Genomic DNA, 19,706 nt, shown 5'->3' on the forward strand with positions numbered 1-19,706 from the left:
AAGATAGAGGTACCTGGCCAACCTGTGCCCTCCCACATTAAGGCTCCAAAGGTTTCCTGCTGCTCCACTACCCAGGCAGATCAACAAAATCTGTCTCCCAGCACAACTTACCATGGATAGAGGAAGGCACAGAACCCCCACAGGCATAATCCTCTGGCTTGATGACAAACACAACAAAGAACTGCTCACCTGGGAAGTCTTTTCTCTGCACAGAGAAGACAAATGCATGAGAAATTAAGAAACCCCACCCCCTGTACAATGCAGAGGTGGTGCTCCAAACAGTAAGAGGTTTTAATTGCTACACATAAAGCAGCTCTAGAGACCTGCCTGTTCTGGACAGAGACTGGTTTTAAGGGATGCTCACCTCGTCATTAATGACAAGCTGAGTTCACCAGTATTCAGTACATACAGTGCCCCAGTGTAAGCAAACCAATGTTAATGCATTTCTATTAATTAGTGCAAACCATCTACTGAAGCTTTGCTTATGAAAAGGCTGCATCACCACTGTTCAGTGGAAAAGCCAAAGTTCCAACATAAGATCCCTGGTCATGGAGGCTGCAGCCATGTTGACTAACAGCCCCAAGACATCTACCCAAACATATGCAAAGTCTTGTAATCTAGGTAAAATCCCTGCTTAATAAACAAACAAACAAACAAATAAACACGAGAGAGAACTTGAAATGCACAGAACAAGACACTGAAAAGCAACACTAGGACAAAAAGAAAATAATTCAGCCTTACCTGCACTGTTATGGCTGCCTGCTTTGTCATAGACTGGTAAACACCATTGAACTCTACATTATGGTCCAGGTCATACACTGGGCACTGAAATAGACACAACTAAGGGTCAAACAAAGTGTCAAAATAGGCACACAGGTGGATATGAGGTGACAAGGAGAACAGGACAGCCAGGACTCATTCAGGAATTAGAAAAGCTGCTCTGAAGACATCATTTGCTTGCACTCTCTCACCTTATCAACCTTACAGGAGGGCTGCAATTTAATCCTGATCAATGACTTGAACATTCTCACAGAGCAATTCATTAACTCAGCTGTACACTTATGTGTATTGCATGCTCTGTAGTCTGCACCATATGCAGAGTGCTTGTTCTTACTCTCATCCACTATAGTTCTTAGTTCTGTACCAGCCAGCCAAAGAAAGTTACCTGCTACTGTCTCCTCTTCTGTCCTTCTACCACTAAAGCATAGAAAAATAGAGCAGGAGATGATGTTACCCATTTATCTCCTAACCATGGGTCTTAAAGGCAAATGCTGCGACCACAAAGCTGGTAGCCAGGGCACTTTGCACTTCTCACTGTTTTGCTCTTCCCTTCATCATTCAGGGAGACGGGAAATGAGGAAAAATGAGGGGGCTACTTCTCAGCTAAGTACTGCCCATCTCCCAGCCAGCGTACAGCTGTTACCCCCTCCCAGGAAAGAGAAAGGATGATTGTGAGAGAGAAGGAGAAGGAGAAGCCTGAAATGGAAAGGAGGAGAGACCTCATGGCTAGGAAATAGTTCTCCATGCTGTCTTGAGCAGGGAATCAAGAGAACAACACTGTCCTCTTCCTCCTCTGCTGCCAGCATCCCACCCAGCATCACCCCACGGAGAAACAGATGTGTATTATGAGGTTGCAGGCTGTTAAACCACATGAAAGGAGTATGATAATAAACGTCCACCAGACAGGCTGCAGAGGAACAGCTTGTTCACAATAAAAATTTCAGGATGAGCTGCTAAAACTCAGTATCTGTCTTGGCCTCCTTCCCACAGGATTTTCTCTCCTCCTTCAGAAACTGCGATCACCACAGAAGGGGCAAAGCTTTCATACAGCTTTTCCTCTCTGCTGGGGTACAGAGCTTCTCAATGAGGAAAACAGAGCTCACCAGACAACTCTTTGCCCTCCCCCTCCTCAGACTTACCACAATATCCTGGACGGAGACAACTGAACATGGGTAGACTGCATCAGACACCACTTTAATGATGACTGAATCAACATCTTGAGGAAACTTGTACAGAAAATACTAAGGAGGAAACAGAGTACTGAGAGTTACAGTCCAGAAATCACCCCTGGCAGCAGCTTCAAGGCCTCCATAAGGCACCTTCATGGCCACATCCCAGATTTGGGTTGGATGTAGCAGGCTTGAGCAAAAATTCAGATTTTAAATATTGGCACCTTACACTACAGGCATGGATACCGTAAGGGGCTGGTAGGGTATCTCATGGGGGATGCAAGGCAGATAACTGTCACCAACCACTTCCATGTGGAAGTGACCATCCTTATGGTCACTTGCAGCTGCAAGATCTGCTACTTCTGCAGCCAAGGCAGGCACAGCCTACAGAGAAGGGAGCTACTACAGACAGGTGGCTCCTGCCATGTAACAGAGACATTGCCACTTGGCAAAGACCCCTTATGTAGTAAAAAACTAGATTATATAAAGCAGAATTTCCCTGCTCCCTTCCCAGGAAGTAGGACCCTAGACTGCAAGGGTAGCTGTAAGTCAGAAATTATTCAGGCTTCCCCAGATTTGTCCATTTCTACTAAAGTATTTATTCCCACCACCCTACTCCAAGCACAGCTAAAGGAACACTGGCACTGAGATCACAAGTCCTCACAAAATGAAACACGATTCTTTGAGCAGACATCAGTTTATCTCTGCAAAGCGACTGTTCTGGCAGTCTGAGCTCCCTGGTGACTGGAGCGTACTACTGTTAGAAAGCTTTAGACACTGGAGTCATGAGGACCCCTCTGTCTTCTTAAACCATGGGTACAGAATTTCTGTAGTGGGTACTGAGACCTACAGCCCTCGCCTGCATGGATGAGTGATATCAACGCATCCAGAAAACACTCCAGACCTTTACAAACTTACATAATTTCTCACCCTTAGGCATGCACTGGGTTCCAAGTGACAACTCCTTTTGTTGTTAAACTTGCTTTTTTCCAGTCTTAGGGATATTCCAACATTTATCTAGATTCTGAATGGTCTTTCATTGCAGATTGCTTAATACTTTAATTTCCAACAAATAACAGCATTATGTCAATTAAGAATCATTTATCTTGCACTCTGGCCTTTAATTAAAAGTCACTGATCTTGTATTATTAAGCATGACTAATAACAGACTCAAGTCACAATGTTAAATCCCAGTTTAGATCCTCAATACTCGGCATTTAAGTTACAAAATCCTAATTAAAAGAGATTTTTTTAAAAAAAACCAGTACTCTTTACATCTCTATAGTATAAAATGCTGTATTCATACGCCACACAACATAAGACATTTGAGAACAGATTAAATGTGTATGTTTGGTGGCCCTGCCAGGCAGGGGGGTTGGAACTACATGATCTTTGAGGTCCCTTCCAACCCGGGTCATTCTGTGATTCTGTAACTGGAATGCCTGATAATAGGAGACTTAAAAAAATAAGCGGCATTACTAACAGTGATTGCAACAGCAAAAATGGAGTACCAGATAGTCTGGGTAAATTACACACTCTCTCATCTCCATAACCTCCTGTATAACTATAGCTACTGTCAACAGCATTTCCATTCAAGGGAGAACACATAGCTTCTGCAGGACACCAGACAAGGCTGCTCAGCTGGATGTGCTGTAAATGTGAGCTCTCTCTACTGAGCTAATAACCAGATTCATCAGCCGTTTCAATTACCATCTCAACACCCTGACACTCTACTGTGAATAAGAAGTAGCACTTTGAACTCCACTGTACCTTTACAGCTCATTTATTTTTTTATTTTTTTTTCCTGATGGAGGTCTGCATCTTGACAGGTCCTGCCAGAGCAACTGAACCAGTACTGACTGAAACTAAACACTAGTGCACACTATCTCACTTCCCAACAAAGCACTGTACCCTTATGGTCTCTGGGATTTCCTGAAATACAGATACCATTCATTTGCTCTGGTCATAGTTTTTAGTTCACTTAATGGCTTTGCTAGAGGATCCAAACACACTGCCACCTTTTCACCATGTCCACAGAAGAAGTTCAATAGGAAGGAAACTCCCCTGCATTCTAGGAAGGAAAAAACCTAGTCTGATAAAGCTTTCATCATCTCTAACAAAGGATGATGTGAATCATTTAGATGTGGAAACTCTAAGCAAGACTCCTTACCTGAGGTTGGGAAGGGCTGGCAGTGAAGTTAAAGGGCCTGTTGGTCCTAAAAAAGAAATGGCAGCACACTTTCATAGCTGGAATATACACCTTTAGATTAAGGAAGGAAATGTTAGGTAGAGGGACCAAATCCCTGTATGACAGGTACATGAAGCAATTACATTTGCATTCACACATCCCAGCTTACTCGAGTTGGAAGCTCTCCAGCCTGGTCACTAGCAGTTCATATGCAATGTTAAATGGTGCCATAGAAGCGACATCCACAAATATGATCTGGTCAGATGGTCCTGTCTCAGGTGCTGGTTCAGATGGACAGAGAGTCCGACTCACTTCTTGGTAATTGTAGGTCCTCTGATAGCTGTAACAGCCAGGAGAAGAAGGATGGAAAGAGAGAATTGGCAGTTAAGACATTGCTTTACAGTACTGCAAATGACATGATTTTTCCTTGCTTGCATAAATTAAATATTGGTCTTGTCCTTTCAGCTCATTCTATCTTTTATTCAGGGTTCAAACTCCACCTCTACTGCCTTTTGTGATATGCACACAGGACTGGCCATTCTCAGTATCTCACTTTCCTCACGACTGCCTGTGCCATCTGCTGGTTAAGCATTTCTGCCACTTGTTGGGTTCATAAAGAACAGCCCAAGTGAGATGATGCTGTAACTATTCCCTATATCAAACAAGACACTGCAGACTTTCTGCTACCTACTGCCTGTATTTCAGTTACAGGCTGAAGTTTTGCATCTCATATGGTCCAAAGTGCCCTCAGAGTCTCGATACTTGCAGCCCCACTATCACTGAGGCAACACAAAAGGATCATGGAAACAAAGAAAACACCCAAAAACAAACCACCATCCTCAGACTCAACGGTGACTATCATGAAAAACAAAGAGATCATACTCCCCAAATGAACTGCAACCCAGTAGGGTGCTCTAAGAGATTTTTTCAAGTCCTGGTCCAAGCTAAAGAATAAGAATGACCTGCACCCATCGCAAACAACTATGTAAATGACAACAACAACGTTTGTAAACTCTTCTGATCAGCAGCATAGGCAGACTCGCTCCTGGTACTCTACACATAGCTGAAAAACCAAGCAGAATGCCAAATTTGAGGTTACCCACCAAATTTCTATGTTCAACTGTCAGTGATCAAGCACGGTTTGCAACCAAACTACCCACACATGCAACAAGAGCTAGCACTAAAAGGAGGCCAATGCTGGATATAAATGGTAGACCAACGCATTACAAGGCAGAGATCCTAGTACTCACAGGCCTCGAAAAATTAGCGGGACCTGCCATGACAATACTCCCTTCTGCTGACGTACTACAAACAGGATAGGATACTGGAGATTCTCCGAACTGCTGTTCACATAGACACGCACTGCATCTACCTGTGGAAAGAAAAGAGTACAGGTAGATATTAGCAGATGCAAAAAAAGACAGTTTCAAACCTAGGTGAGAAGAGCCCACCCCTTTCTCAGGGTGACCTAGATGATGGCAATATCCACAAGGGACTAAGCAGTTTGCCAACAGCCCAGTTACTCAGTTCCAGAAGTCACTTAGGAAGCACCTCATTGCTGCCGCTCTAATAAGGGCCCTGGCCCAACTCAGAGCTGACTTTCAGATAAGATACAGTGGACAAATGCAGCAAGTAAGAGGAAAAGAGGTGTACTTACCTGATTAGGATAAACCAAAATAACTTCTGTTATAAAATTAAACAAATACCCACAGCTACAACTAGAGTTTCCTTGCTTGAACTCTTACATTCCCAACCCCATCAACAGTACTGGAGAAATCACAAAGATGACTTAAGAATGAATTAAAAATCAATGATGAAAAAGCAGGTTAGCAGTTATCACCTCACATTAACATAAACGACACTGAGGTGACACATTACTCACATTTACATTACTTAATAAAATAGGAGTAATTGCCCTCAGCAAGCCAAGAAAAGCTACCTGGGCTTATGAGCAAGATTTCTGGCATCACCTACTGCACCTACTGGAGCTGGCTGGGCACAAGAAAGGCAGCTATGCTTACAATAAGGATGCTAGAAATAAGGTTCAGCATAAGGGTTTTGCAAACTCAAGCGCAAAGGAAGAAAATTTCCTATTCATTCCTGTTTAGCGATTCTAAGATCGTGTGGGAGTTTTGTTTACTGGAACAAAACACTTCCTTCTCAAAAGCCATAATCATTATCAATTTTCCTGCCATCATCACCGTATTTCAGCATCTATAGCAACCAACTCCTAAAAAAAACCTAAAATATCATCATAAATTTTCTAATTAAAAAGCTTCTGAGATTGAAGGATGGCGGACTTTTGCCTTTGCCTTACAGTTTTCTAAATCTCTTCTGTCCACAAGAACTACAGATGCAGTTTCACTTTCAAGTAAAGTGAATTTCACACAAGGAAGCTAAAATCAAGTGAAGAAAAACTACCACAAAGCAAGACTCGCAGGTAACAACACCAACAGAGGCCAACAAAATGGGCCTCTGCCAGTGGGCAGAACTGGGAGATCACTCTGCAACATCCTTGGTTTCTACCCTGCTCAGTCTGGGGATTCAAGCCAGTAGATATAAGGATAACTGGGAACTCACATCAGACGCCCAGAAAATGGTACTACACTGTTATGCATCCTCAACCATCCACAAACAAGACAGACGTTAGGAAATGGTCTTTCACATTGACTTTATTAACAACACAGGTTATGCTTATGCTACAGGTAATTGCATTTAATTCAATAGTATAACTGGAAAACTTCAACAGTTGAATCTCTGCTTCTAAATTCTCAATTTAAGAACTAAATAGTTGTGTGAAATATATGCTAATGCCAAGTAGTATTAAAAACAGGAAGTACTACTACCACACAGAAGTAATAGGTGAGTGAGAATGCTGTTACTTCTCACCTCACATCTCCTCTCAGCAAACTAAGCACTTCCAATACTGATTTGCAGCTTCCTAACTGCCAAAGGCTGCTCTGTAGAGCATACTCTCTAATTAGAAGATGGAATCAGATCTGTAAGAGGCTCCTGGAAAATCCCAACAGTAAAGCTTCTTGTGCAGTGACTTAATAGCAGTCCACTCTTTTTCACCCTGACAGCTTCCTGCTAACCTCAACATCTATTACCGAGTCCAAGCATTTTAGTTTCCTGGGGAAAGAAAGCTGATTAAGACCATAGCTGCGGGTGTAAAAATATTTCAAAATGGGCCCACATTGCAGTTCAGGCCTCTGATCCTCCTTGCAGGGCAAGTGGAATGTCCCTGGGCATGAGTTCCTGCCCTTATACGCCCAGGGTTACACACTGCCTTCTCTTTGCTGTCAACACAGGTTTCTCTCCTTATCCTATAAGTGAATGTATTAAGCACAGACTTTTTTTCAGGTCTCAAGGCACTTCCAGGCTAGACACCCCATTAGTCTGAAGAGAGAGAATCCAAGGCTAAATCCAAGACGTTTACTTAACTAATGATAAGATTAATTCATTCTGTTAAGGACAGCCCTGCTGCTTTGGCAACTGCCATCCCAGATGCCTGCGCTGCCTTCTGAGGCTACCAAAGACTTTTCCAAGTTTTACCTTTCACCAACACCCAAGTTCTGAAAGGCTTCTGATATTGCAATGGCATGCTATATGCCCATAGCAGAAATCACCCCCATTTTGATGATGCAGAGAATCAGGTGTGCAAAAAGAGGTAGGAGGCCGTAGGCAATGAGTTCAGAGCTGAGTTGAATATCTCAGATGTTCATACACTAAGGTCTGCTCACTGTACAGTTTCTCCTGTTATGACGTTCAAAAACATCAGGCCAAGAGAGACTGGGCTATAAACCTGCAGCTCACACTCAGTCACTCTCCTGCTGCAAGACTGAACAGCCAAGAAGCTGCCTCAGCTTCAAGTGCTTAGGACTCAATGTTCTTTAAAATCTAAACATTTAATCTCAGTTCTTAGCCATGTGAAAACCAGTATATGCTACATAACACAGTTCCTGACCCCAGGACACAGCTCTGCTCTCTGACTATAAGTCTCAGGGATACAGCAGCAGCTGCAGCAGCACAAAGTCTGACATAAGACCCACTCCTCCAAAATTATGCAAACAGTAGGTGGGATGTGCAGGTTTGGCCCACAGGTATAATAAGGTCTCAGTTAATGATTCCTCATCGCTCACAAATGAGCTTGGGGATACCAAAACAAAGGAGCTCAGCAGAATTTAGGTACAGTTACGAGGAAGCTTGGGAACTTAAACTTGAATATTACGGCTTCTCTCATTTGCTGTCAGCCACTCTCTGAGCCTGTGCTACAGAACACAAAGAACCCTAACTAGGATCTTGAAGGAAGACGCTTTGCTTGGCAGGTGAACTGTCTAACAAAAGCATCACAAGAGACAGGGAGAACAGTGTAATAGCTACGAACTGACATTTGCATTTTAAGGCCTTGTGCCAATTAACTTATCTTAAACATTTAATCCATAGTTCGCTTCTGGTTTCTACTGTCTGAATACAGATGATAAACGCATTTCCATGCAACACATTTAAGAACTTTACCACTAAGCCAGTGCTAGCAATCACATCTCTCCCTTTGAAAGTCAACATTTGGCATTTGCCTCAAGGGTATTATCTCCAGAAAAGCATTTTAGAACAGTGGGGAAAAAAGGCAGAAAGGAAGGGAGAACAAAGTGATTTATTGAGTTCAAATATTAAACTGCTCCTCTACCTCTCCAAAGATCATTTATTCTCAAGAATTAGCAGCTCTCACACAAGAGCCAATAAGAATCACTGCTTCTATTCCATACATCCTTCTCTCAGAACACAGAAATAAGATCCTAACCATGTACGTCAAAACAAGGAGAAATCCAAATGGAAAGCAGACCTTCTGCTTCTCACAGTAACAATTCCCCATAGCAAAACAAAAGACTGAGAGATTCTTCTGCATCCATCCCTGCTTACTTAGCACTGGTGAGATGAAGCTTTGCATAGACTGCCATAGAATCATAGAATGGCTTGGATTGGAAGGGACCTTAAAGCCTGACGCTGCCCCTAGCAGAGTTTCCACCCATTAGATCAGGCTGCCCAGGGCCCTGTTCAAATCAGCCTTGAGCACCCCCAGGGACTGTGCACAGTTCCAGTGTCTCACCACCCTCTGAGTAAAAAATTTCCATGTAATATATAACCTCAATTTCCCCTATTTTAGTCTAAAACTGTCTCCCCTTGTTCTATCACATAAAAAGTTGGTCTTCCTCCTGTTTCTAAGATTCCTTCAAACATTAAAAGGCCACAATGAGGTCTCCTCAGAGCCTTCTCTCCTCCAAGCTTAACAAGCCCACCTGTCCTGCATCACAACCACTGCTGAAGGACTTGGCCTTGGACCAGACAGCTCCTAGTACCACAGGAAACCAGTTACCTCTTCCTTCCCCATGTACAAGCAAGGAGGCTGTCACAGTATTTCATTCATACTCTCCCAGGTAAAATCCACGCCTCCTGCAGATGCCTGCAGTTGGTTCAAGATGGAACAGGCCACGCTGGACCTTGGGAAACAACCTCACACAGCAAATCTTCCTTGGGAGGCTGGGCCCTGCACTAACACCTCAGCAACAGCCACAGTGCTGTCCTTTGCTCTGCAGGCTTTCCTCCATGCATCCCTTCCCATTGCTGAGCTCCTGCACTGTTCTTTTTCCCACCACCCCATCCCCCCCTCACGTTTCAAGGTGGACAGAGCAGTTGGCTGAATAGAGAGCAAGTTCTCAGCACTATATTAAAATGTGTTAGACCAGGAAAGACAAATATTTGCGCTTTGACTCTATCACCTTGGAGATAGGGGGAGAAAAAATAAAAGGGAGAAAAGAAAAAAGAAACAAACAACCCCACACATCTGAGTTCCTTTCTCTAGATGGGAACAGGCAGAAGGAGCTGGTTCCAAACTCTCACAGCTGAGTAGGACCAACATGGCTGCAAACATTAAGCAAAATAAACTAAGCTCTTGTTGACATGAGAGAGTCCTTGGATTGATTATTAAGCCTACATTTCCCACAGAGATTACACATCAGCTTAAGACTGCACGGCTGTGAATTTATGGGCAGGCGGGAGGGCTGCAGCAACAGCTTTTGCTGCAAGCAAAGGGGTTTTTGAGAACACCGGATTCCTTCCCACCACCTCACACTAAGCAACACTCGTGGATCGTGTCTGGGCTTTGCCACATTCCTCACAGCACCCGCGCACAAACTGCTCTGTGCAGCACCTTTGGGAATTCTCTGTCCACGTTGCACTGGCACCTGATCATGGGCCTGGTGAGGCACTGAGCCAAACCAGTGGGCAGGGAACACGGACAGCGAGCAAACACAGCCTGTTGGTTACAGAGGGAGGTCTCAGGGCAGGATCCATGTACAGAAGGCTCTGAACTGCTGCATTCTGCTGGTGCACAAGGAAGCAGCGCCCTGTTTTTAATACAGATTGTGATATTAAGTTGAGTAGGGTTCAGGCAGGGAGGCTAGACAACTGAGGTGGTGAATGAAGCACATCATTAGCGTCCAGCTTGTCTGCTCTTCCCACGGCCAGCCCAACAGGGGGAAGCAGAGACCCTGACAGAAAATAACTACAGGTGTGACTGCAGATCCAGAACCTCCTTCCTGCTTCAAGATCTGAGCATTTACTACTCCTGAAGGCAAAAACATCCAGAGTCTCCTTTGAGCTCCGGATATTTCAGTCACATTCATGTAATTGTTCCAGGATGAATGCTTTCATCTGGAAGTTCCACTTGGTGTAAATATGCTCAGTGCAGATTTATGGTCTGACACAGACGTTCTCATGAGTTCACTTGTTTGCAAAACTATCTGTGAGCGTAAATAGAAGGAAGACAAATAGCAAACACACTAATATTTATATTTTCCCCTCTTTAAATTACATTCTCAAACCAATGTTACTAGGGAAACTCTAGGACAAGCAGAAAATAACCCAACAACTAGCAGTTGCCACACTGTGTGAAATAGTTATCTACTACTGAGTACCCTCAATTTTCAGGGAGGCATTTAAGAGAAGGAAAGAAATCCTTCTTTGAACACTGGTTATGGAGCAAACTATTCTCTAACAAACAGCATCTTCCCTACCCACAGAAGCTGGAACTCTGAACTAGAACAACCCTTTAAACAAAGGTGATTTATAACCTTTCTGAATTTGCCCCCAGCACAAACTCACAGCGGTAACTCTGGAGATTACCATCACAATACAAACATCTTGTTCTGATCCTAAATTCTCTACCTCAGTCACACTGATAGGGATTATATCTCCTCCATGTTTTCTTCTTATTTAACCACTGTACATTTGTTCTAAACCTCACTGGAATATTTCTACATCCAAACAGAAACATCAGCATAGACAGAGCTAAGAGGGCTGTTTCTGAAATCCTCTGTGTTTCTATAAGAGCACACAGGGGCAGGAAATAATGTTCACTTATGCAAGCATGCTAAACCATGTTCTCCAACTGAGCAGATGGCACACCCTTGCAATACAGCTTTTACAGGCTGCACTTTCATTCCTTGAATATCCCCTGAAATAGCACACGAGGTCTGCATGGGAAGAGAAATACCTTCCTACCCAACAACTTCTGCACAAGTTATCTAAGGACATTTCAGCCTTCACTTACAGAGCAAATGTTTGTGTTATAAATCATTACACTGTTCTTGGAAAGAATTCAAACCAGCAGAGGAGTTTTTGATAAAGTTACTCTTTTTCAGGGCTTCTTTTTTTTTTTCTTCCCCTCCTAAATCTAAACACCAGGGAGACACAGATGAGAGAACCTGATCCTCTTTGATTTTAAATACAGAACAACCCCACCAAAGAAATAAAAAAATAGAAACCATTTAAAGACTGAAAGACTTGAGTCATCCCATTTTTGCCAGAGCTGGAGCCTTAAAGACCAGGTTTTCTGCTGCAGATCCCTGCATCATTTCTCCCAGTTCACTTTTACTGATTTTTGTAATCAAGAGCTTTTGGAACGACTCCATACAGTAAGAGACCACAGTGGAAAGTAATCCCCGTCCTGGGGAGGGACAGAGATTGTTTGTTTTCTTTCATGAAAATAAATAACACAGGCAAAAATTGTTCCAAAGGGATTCTGTCAAACGTCTCTAGGTTTCAGACACCACAGATTATAACTCTCTTTGATTTTCCTGGTTTTAGGTGCCTTGTTTATGCTTCACAAGGCATTTAATTTAACATTAGGCTCCAAAAATGGTGAGCTGAGGATCTGAGGTTCAAGTGCCCTGCAGTGAGCACAGTGGATGCAGCAACCAAAATGCAACAGTGTTCATAACCTGGATACCCTGCAAAAATGGGAGCTCTCTTGGCCTTCAGAGATCTCACTCAAAAGCTTGCAGTCTTCCCAAGTTATTTGATTTTTACCTGCATCCTCATGAGCTTCCATTCAGCATTAGGGCAAAGACAGAACCTAACCTGTTCCCCTCCCTATAGCCCTGGTTCAACAGTCTCCAAACAGGAAACTAAAATTTTACTGCATGCACAGTAGAGCTGTGGGTTGAAACTTGGGCTGGAGCCAATACTAACATCACAGAGAAGACAAGCAGGAGAGCAAGAGAATACTTCAAGTAGTTGGTTCCAGCCCAAAGTCCTACACATGCAGCCTAAAAGCAGCTCAGAAGCTGCACCAGGATTCTACCAGGTCACAGAACTTAAGGCATCTACTTGAAAGAATTCTGTTCTTGCTGGTGTTGTTTCCCATTTTGTCTTGGGTTGGTCAACTTCTTTCTTCTTACATGACTGCAGATGGGAAGGGCAATGATTGTTAGCAAGTCTCACAGCAACACACAGCCCCTCTCCCTCATTCTCTGAGAAGTTTTTGCTCAGCACCCCTGATACAGACTCCACATAAGAAAGTATCATTCCAGGGCTGCACATCCTCACATGGCACAACTGTTAAGCAGAGAAGCCCAAGCTGAGCTTGCTGCCAATGGCAGCTTAAAGCGAGGCTGAGCCATATGGGAACCAAGGCTGGGGTTCTGTTCCTACTCATAGCAAGGGAGGAGTAGGAAGAAAATATCACCCACTCACTCCCTTAGAATAGGTACAGCTCAGCTTTTGAGCTCATCACAGCCAAGATGCAACGCATGAACGTCCATGCGCTCTGTCTAGATGGCAGCAGTTTTGCCTAAAAAAGGAAAGCTGGAAACTTGTTCTCTCAAGAGATTCTTCATCTTCTAAATACAGGTATCCATCAAAAGATGCAATCAGCTGTCTAGCCAATTAGAAAACCACATTGTCTCTAACAGCGTTCTTCCTCAAGATGCTCCCCTACATCACTTAAGATCTGTTACAAGAATTACCCACATTTGCAATAAGAGCACCATCTGCATTTCCAGCAAGTTATCCAGCACTAACTGACAGAGTTTACAGCAGCGGAGGGAACAGCTCACATTGAATTCTGCTCCAAGCCTTTGTTGAGTTTATGGAAGCCCTTGTATTACTGCAACAGTAGAACTAAGCAGGTCCTCTCGCTTGTCACATAAATCCTTCTCTAGTCAACAGCAGCAACAGGAAACCTCTGTGCACACACACTGCACAGGTAGCTTCAGCATATCAATATTGTCATCTCTCTCAAGAAGGGACATGTTGAATACGTAGAATTTGAGATGCTCCTAAGTGTACTCTTTCATTTTTCGCCCTATCTTGGACATCTCCAGTTCAAACAACACTAAGACAAAAACTTGCCCATTTAGTTGTCCACTACTATAGCATCTTTCCTGTTAGAGCATGGGTGCATCGTGGCAGGAACAGCTGGTTCCATTATTATCATTACACTTGCAGTTAAACATTAAATGAACAGCTGTGCAGAGGCAAAATCTTCAAAGTGCAGCTAGAAGGAAGAAAAGAGAACTAGGAAAGCAATTAAAAGACCCCATAATAAATGAAGACTTTCCATCAGGGAAGAATGAGGAAGGACACATCAAAGGCCAGTGCTAGGAGTCTCTTGCAGCAGAGTTGGCTGTGCTCCTCCTCTTCTGCACAACACCTAGGAGGTTCTGACAGTTTATACATGCATAAATTTCATCAAGGTGACAAGGTCAGCATATAAATACTCTGATTCTCATTTTTTACACTCAGAGAAAAGGACACACAGAAGGGAAGTGACTTGCCTGCCCTGAGTGGCACATTACTCATGAGTAGTCGTATACAAAGTGAACAATCAGACAGGACTTACTTTTCCCCCTCCCTAGTACACTATAACTGCATCCCAGGAATAAGGAGGACCACGTGGATAAGGAACATCCTTTGAGATCAGGCAAGCACAACTTCTCAAGAAGTGACAGGTCCTTGAAGCACCAAAACAGGAGCAGTGGTCTTACTTTCTCCTTCACCCATTGTTCAAGCATTGCTCTATCCAGCTGTATTTTCAGACATGCCTTGGCAGCTACAGCACGAGAGCAGAGTACTTGGAACAGACTGATGGGACACAAACAGCCCTCGTGCCTTGTCCTTGGCTCAAAGTTGTCCCCTGCCTTGAAGGCCTGACCTCACAAGAGAGAGAAGCAGAACCCACAGCATCAGCAAAACAAATCCCCATTTCAAAGCCAGGTCTGTCTTTGCTTCAGAGGGAAAGCAATTAAACTCACGCACTGCAGCCTTTATACATGAAACAACGCTCTTTATTCAAATAAATTTCCTGTAGCTGAGGTTAATGTTCCATGTGATATCTGCCTTAAGGTATAAGAGGCTTCTGGATGAACTGCCACCAGCACAGGGACAGGAGAAGCCTGAAAGGATCAGGAAGAGCAGAGACTCTGCAAGTGACAGGCAGCTGGTTAACAATGCCTCTACTTGCTAGAAGTTGGAGGCTACAGACTACAGTAGAAGGACCACTACACTGAGTTTTTGTAGGATTTGACAGCCTCCAGAAGGAACAATTATTGAGTGGACAGCCTGGCCCTAAGTACCTTCACAACTCTTGCACAAGAAAGCCTGTCCACAAGAGCATAATTCCTGATTAAAGTCAGGATTTCCACCATTCAGCTTCCAAACTTTGAGCAATCGCCACCAGCAAGATGCAGGAACCCCAGGAGAGACCTGCCTCCAGCTCCAGGTCAGATTTGCCTCACATCGGCTCAGAGCCATGGCTACACTCCTGCTGCTGGTTATCCTGATTAAGCCAGGCACCTTCATGCAGGTTTCCACTGGTTCAGCTCAAGAGCAGTGTTTGCAGGGCTTCTCACTAAGCAACTTTTAGACAGCCCTTACCAGAAAGCCTCTTGGGGCAGTCTACTGTTAGGTGGTTCTTTCTCTCAGACCAGCAGGAACTGCTGCATGGTCCTCTTCAAACACATCCACAGCAGTGTTTGGACAGTTCTGCATTAAAGAAAACATCAGGCCTCAAGCCAGATGCTTCCTTTCTTAGATGTGCTCTTGACCAACTCAGCATACAGGAACACAGAGATTCGGTGCCCTGAAGTTTCCACTTAAATGGGGCAATGGTTGTTGTATTCCGTCTCTGCTAACAAGCCCTAGATATCATTTGGTCTGCTAACAGGCCTTAGTAGCACCAACAATACTGGAAAACACAGTTCACACCATAAGCTTCTACAGGAGGGTTCATGCTCAAAGCCTGTATTTGGCCTCTTGTGTCCAGCGGTGAGAACCCAGTAGTTAAGTAAAACAGGGCTGGGTCTCTTGCATCAGTCCTGAAACAAAATTCCTGCTCCATAAATACCAGATGCATTTTATTACGCTGTAACACAGAGAGGACAGGTCTTTAAATGGATCTATAGTCTTGCAGAGTAAAGCAAAGCCTTATCAGAAGTACATACCACTTCCCCCAAACCATTTCCCTCTCGTTATCGTGTTCTCTACCAACTCCTTTCATACTAAAAAAAAAAAAAGATCTAAAAAAAATTAGAAACACAGTATGGAAAAAGGGATGTTTTCCATTTTACCCGACAAGGGCAGGAGGGTAGGTTAGTTTGTATGGTTCGCTATCTTTTGGATAAAAATCAAAGCATTTTACCCAGTAATTAGCGCCCAATCCAAACAAAGGGGGCAGAGTTTTCAACGTACCACTTAGCTATTTATATCAACATAATATTAAAAATAAAAATTAAATTAAAAATAAATAAATAAATAAAAAGGAGGTGGGGGGAGAAGAAGTGGAAAGCTGCAATAGCTAAGCACACACGAATGCCATGCTTTCTTCCCCCCACAACAGCAGTGCTAACAGCAGTGCCTCCCCAGCAGCACTGCCCCGCAGCTCCCTACATCCCGAACTCACCTGTGCAACCCCATTTCACCTCCCCGGGGAAAGACAGCACCACAGAATCACAGAATGACCCGGGTTGGAAGGGACCTCAAGGATCATGTAGTTCCAACCCCCCTGCCTGGCAGGGCCACCAAACATACACATTTACTAGATCAGGTTGCCCAGGGCCCCGTCCAACCTGGTCTTGAACACCTCCAAGGACGGGGCATCCACAACCTCTCTGGGCAACCCTGATCCTGCAGTAGCGCTCAAGCATGAAAAATGGTATTTAAAAAAGCTTATTAAGCAACTCTACTCCCTTCACACACACACACACCCCAAACCCTCTGCCTCAGCCCCTTTCTTTCTTAAGCTTGTGCTCTTACCCTCCTAATTCCCACCCGGACTTTAAGCCTCTACCCAGCTCTCCCCTCACGGCGGCTCCCCCCCACCCACGGGATAGCAAAGGCAGCAGGGCCGCCTCCCAGCTCCTACCTGCCCAGGCTCGCTGCTGTAAGCGAAGGCGTAGAGCCGCTCCGCGCTGATGTTCACAGCTCCCCGGTAGACACGGCCGAAGGCTCCGGGAGCGGGGCTGCCCCCGGGGGCCGCTGCAGATACTGCCCAGAGCAAAGCGCAGAGCAGCACCCCGGGGGCTGCGGCCGCCCCCCCGGCCATAGCCCCGCGTGTGCCGCCGCCCGGAGCGGCTCCCGGTACGCCTTTCCCCGGCAGGGCGGGCGCTAGGGCACTTTATTTGCAGTGAGAATCGCGGCCACACGCACCGGCGTGGGGGAGGCGGGAGGCAGCGAGGCCCGGACACCCACCTCCCCCTCCTCCCCGCCCGGGGGTGCCGAGCAACTTGCCCCGGGAATGGACCCTCCGCCAACCGGCCGCCGGGAGGAGAGAAGGGAGGAGAAAAGGAGGGAAGGGAGGCAGGCGGCTGGCCCCGGGAGGAGGGTCTCCTCCGTGTGCCCGGCCCCAAATTCTAAGCCGGCCCTCGCCGTCGGTTGTCAGGGAGCTTTTACACCTTTGGGACGTGTGCTGTGAGTTTAGGGGCACAGGGGTATGTGTGGACAGTGCTATGGTAGTGGATCTGTGGGGCTTCAACACCCCCAGCCCACCGCGTTGTCATCCCTGCGCTCTGCCAGCTTGCTGGAGTGCTGATGTGTGCTTGGAATGTGTTTTGCATTGAACCATCCCAGACCTTTCTTCTTGGCTGCTCACAGCTCTGAAGGTGTGAAAGGCTGCAGCAAAATCTCATTCCGTTAGTTTCAAGAGCACCTCGTTCCATCCTACATTATTTAAGTAGTTCATGAAACTGCTACAAAAACCACTGATACTCAACCTTTTCAGCCAGATGAGCGTGATACTGTTAGGCCAACGGTCTCTTTCCCCTTCCTTTCCCCTCTTATGTTCCGTTGAAAACGTGCCTGATAAATGTGTCAGACCCCAAGGCGGAGGGATGCACCTCTAAGTCAAAGAGCATTACCAGAAAGCAACCTGAAGGGTTCTTCAGGCTGAAGGCAAATTCATAGAAGCCATGATTTTATAAAGCCGGCCTGCATTCTCCAGTTACGTTGACTTTGGCCGCAGAGGCTGTCTGAGCAGTGGGGTTTCCTTTCAAGGCTGAGTGACTTCCTGAGGGTCGCTCTTCAGAGGAGAAGTTGTAAAGCTCAGCAGAACGGCTCAGCTTACGTTATGCTGTTATTTTGATCTTTGGGCATTCTCTTCAACCTCTGCCAAGAGCAAACAAATGCAACGATGGTCAGTGGTTTCTTTTAGTCTCCAAGAGGGCTGCCATTCAAGTCACCCTGCCTTCTGTCAGAGCCCTAAGAAACAACAGAATTAAGACAAGCCCCCCATGTGAGAGATCTGCAGGATGATGGCCGCTCCAACACCAAGGGTGCCTTCTGGCCTGCAGTGTTGTGCTTTAAGTAGAACCAGGGGAGGCTTGGGTTGAATATTAGGAACAAATTCTTCTCGGAAAGAGTGGTGAGGTGTTGGAATGGGCTGCCCAGGGAGATGGTGGGCTCAACATCCCTGAAGGTGTTGAAGAAACATGTAGATGTGGCACTGAGCAACATGATTTACTGGGCATAGTGGGGATGGGTCTTTTCCAACCTTAATGACACCATGATTCTGAGTTAAAGTCAAGGTCAATTCCATCATCCAACTCACTAATTAAAATAATCCATCTTAGCAGACACGTCAGATCTGTTAATTTGTTATACCTTCCTACTGTCTGGAAAATATCCACAGTTACATTTTGGGAATTGCTGTACAATCACACACTCCTCTCATATTAATTCCAGTTGGAACCCTGTTTGCTTTTATGAGAACGGTGTTCAAGGCAGTGACAAAAGCCCTACTAAAGTCCAAATGTTTCATCTATTTCTTTCAGCACTTCCTAAGTCAGTTATCTCTGCAAAGGAATAAATTAGGTTACTCTGACATGATTTGTTCTGGACATACTGCGTGGTGCCTGTTTCTCATCACTTTATTGTTATTTGGTTGCTTGCCTGCTGATTACTGAACAGGTTGTTTCATTATCTTTCCAGATAACATGGAGGCTGGCTGATTTATATCTCTTCCCTCTGCCCTGTCACTGAAGTAGCCTGTTTGGCCTTTTCATGTCCACCTAGATCTCACTCTTGAATGACAGCATGTGTTTTGGAAGAAGGCATGTGTACACATAGAGACAAGATGCTGATCCAGACAGATCATGGGGCAAGGTTGGTAGGAGTGTTCTTATATGTGCCACAGCTCTCTAGCATCAGAGGACAGGGTGGTCTGGAGATGACGGCTGGCCTCAGTATAATGAGTCCAGATTGCCTGGCAAACCATGGCAACGAGGCAGGTCTTCGGTCAGGCCAGGAGCTCCATCACAGGTGTCACACAACTGTAGCTGGAGGGCAGGCAGTGCCCGGCACCAGAGCGGTGTAAAGGAAAACAAGGAAGGGTAGACAGGCTTCTAGCACATCTGATAGATATCATAGAGTATCACAAGTTGGAAGGGATGTACAAGGATTTTTGAGTTCAAAGCACACTAGGAGCAGAGACCTACTCCCCATTCTTACATAGGTAGCTGAATGAGGAATGTCTCTGCCTGCTTATATGAGGTACTTAGCAGTTACATGTAATTAATAACAGCAGAGAGATTTATGAGCTTTTGGAGTAGATGTTACATTGATCTAGTTGTGCTGCCATCACTTTCTTTTCAATATTCCTTGTTCTTTCAGACATTTTTAAAGCCACACCAGGACAGAATTCCAGATGCATCTTTATGTTTTTGTTACAGATTTTCAGATAAACAAAGTGTAACCAATCCAGTACATTGCCTTACACATATGCCTAGGATTAAGAGGTT

The 19,706-nt window shown here is 44.9% G+C and overlaps 1 protein-coding gene across 2 annotated transcripts in view; it reads right to left on the reverse strand.

Annotated features, from left to right (window-relative positions):
* SIDT1 (SID1 transmembrane family member 1) overlaps positions 1-17,304 on the reverse strand; it is a 35,042-nt gene extending 17,738 nt beyond the window's left edge. Inside the window, exons 1-7 of one of the 2 annotated variants that reach the window (XM_015874408.2) lie at positions 16,838-17,304; positions 5,388-5,509; positions 4,307-4,477; positions 4,120-4,165; positions 1,920-2,021; positions 742-825; positions 112-205 (exon numbers count right to left, since the gene is read on the reverse strand). In XM_015874408.2, coding sequence (XP_015729894.1) covers positions 112-205; positions 742-825; positions 1,920-2,021; positions 4,120-4,165; positions 4,307-4,477; positions 5,388-5,509; positions 16,838-17,017 — 799 coding nt within the window. In that variant the 5' untranslated portion in view covers positions 17,018-17,304. The remainder of the gene's footprint in view (positions 1-111; positions 206-741; positions 826-1,919; positions 2,022-4,119; positions 4,166-4,306; positions 4,478-5,387; positions 5,510-16,837) is intronic. The other variant, XM_015874418.2, reaches the window with a different exon arrangement.
* Positions 17,305-19,706: the final 2,402 nt, after the last annotated feature.

Source organism: Coturnix japonica, chromosome 1 (genome assembly GCF_001577835.2).
Source record: "Coturnix japonica isolate 7356 chromosome 1, Coturnix japonica 2.1, whole genome shotgun sequence".
In the NCBI taxonomy this organism is placed as follows: Eukaryota; Metazoa; Chordata; class Aves; order Galliformes; family Phasianidae; genus Coturnix; species Coturnix japonica.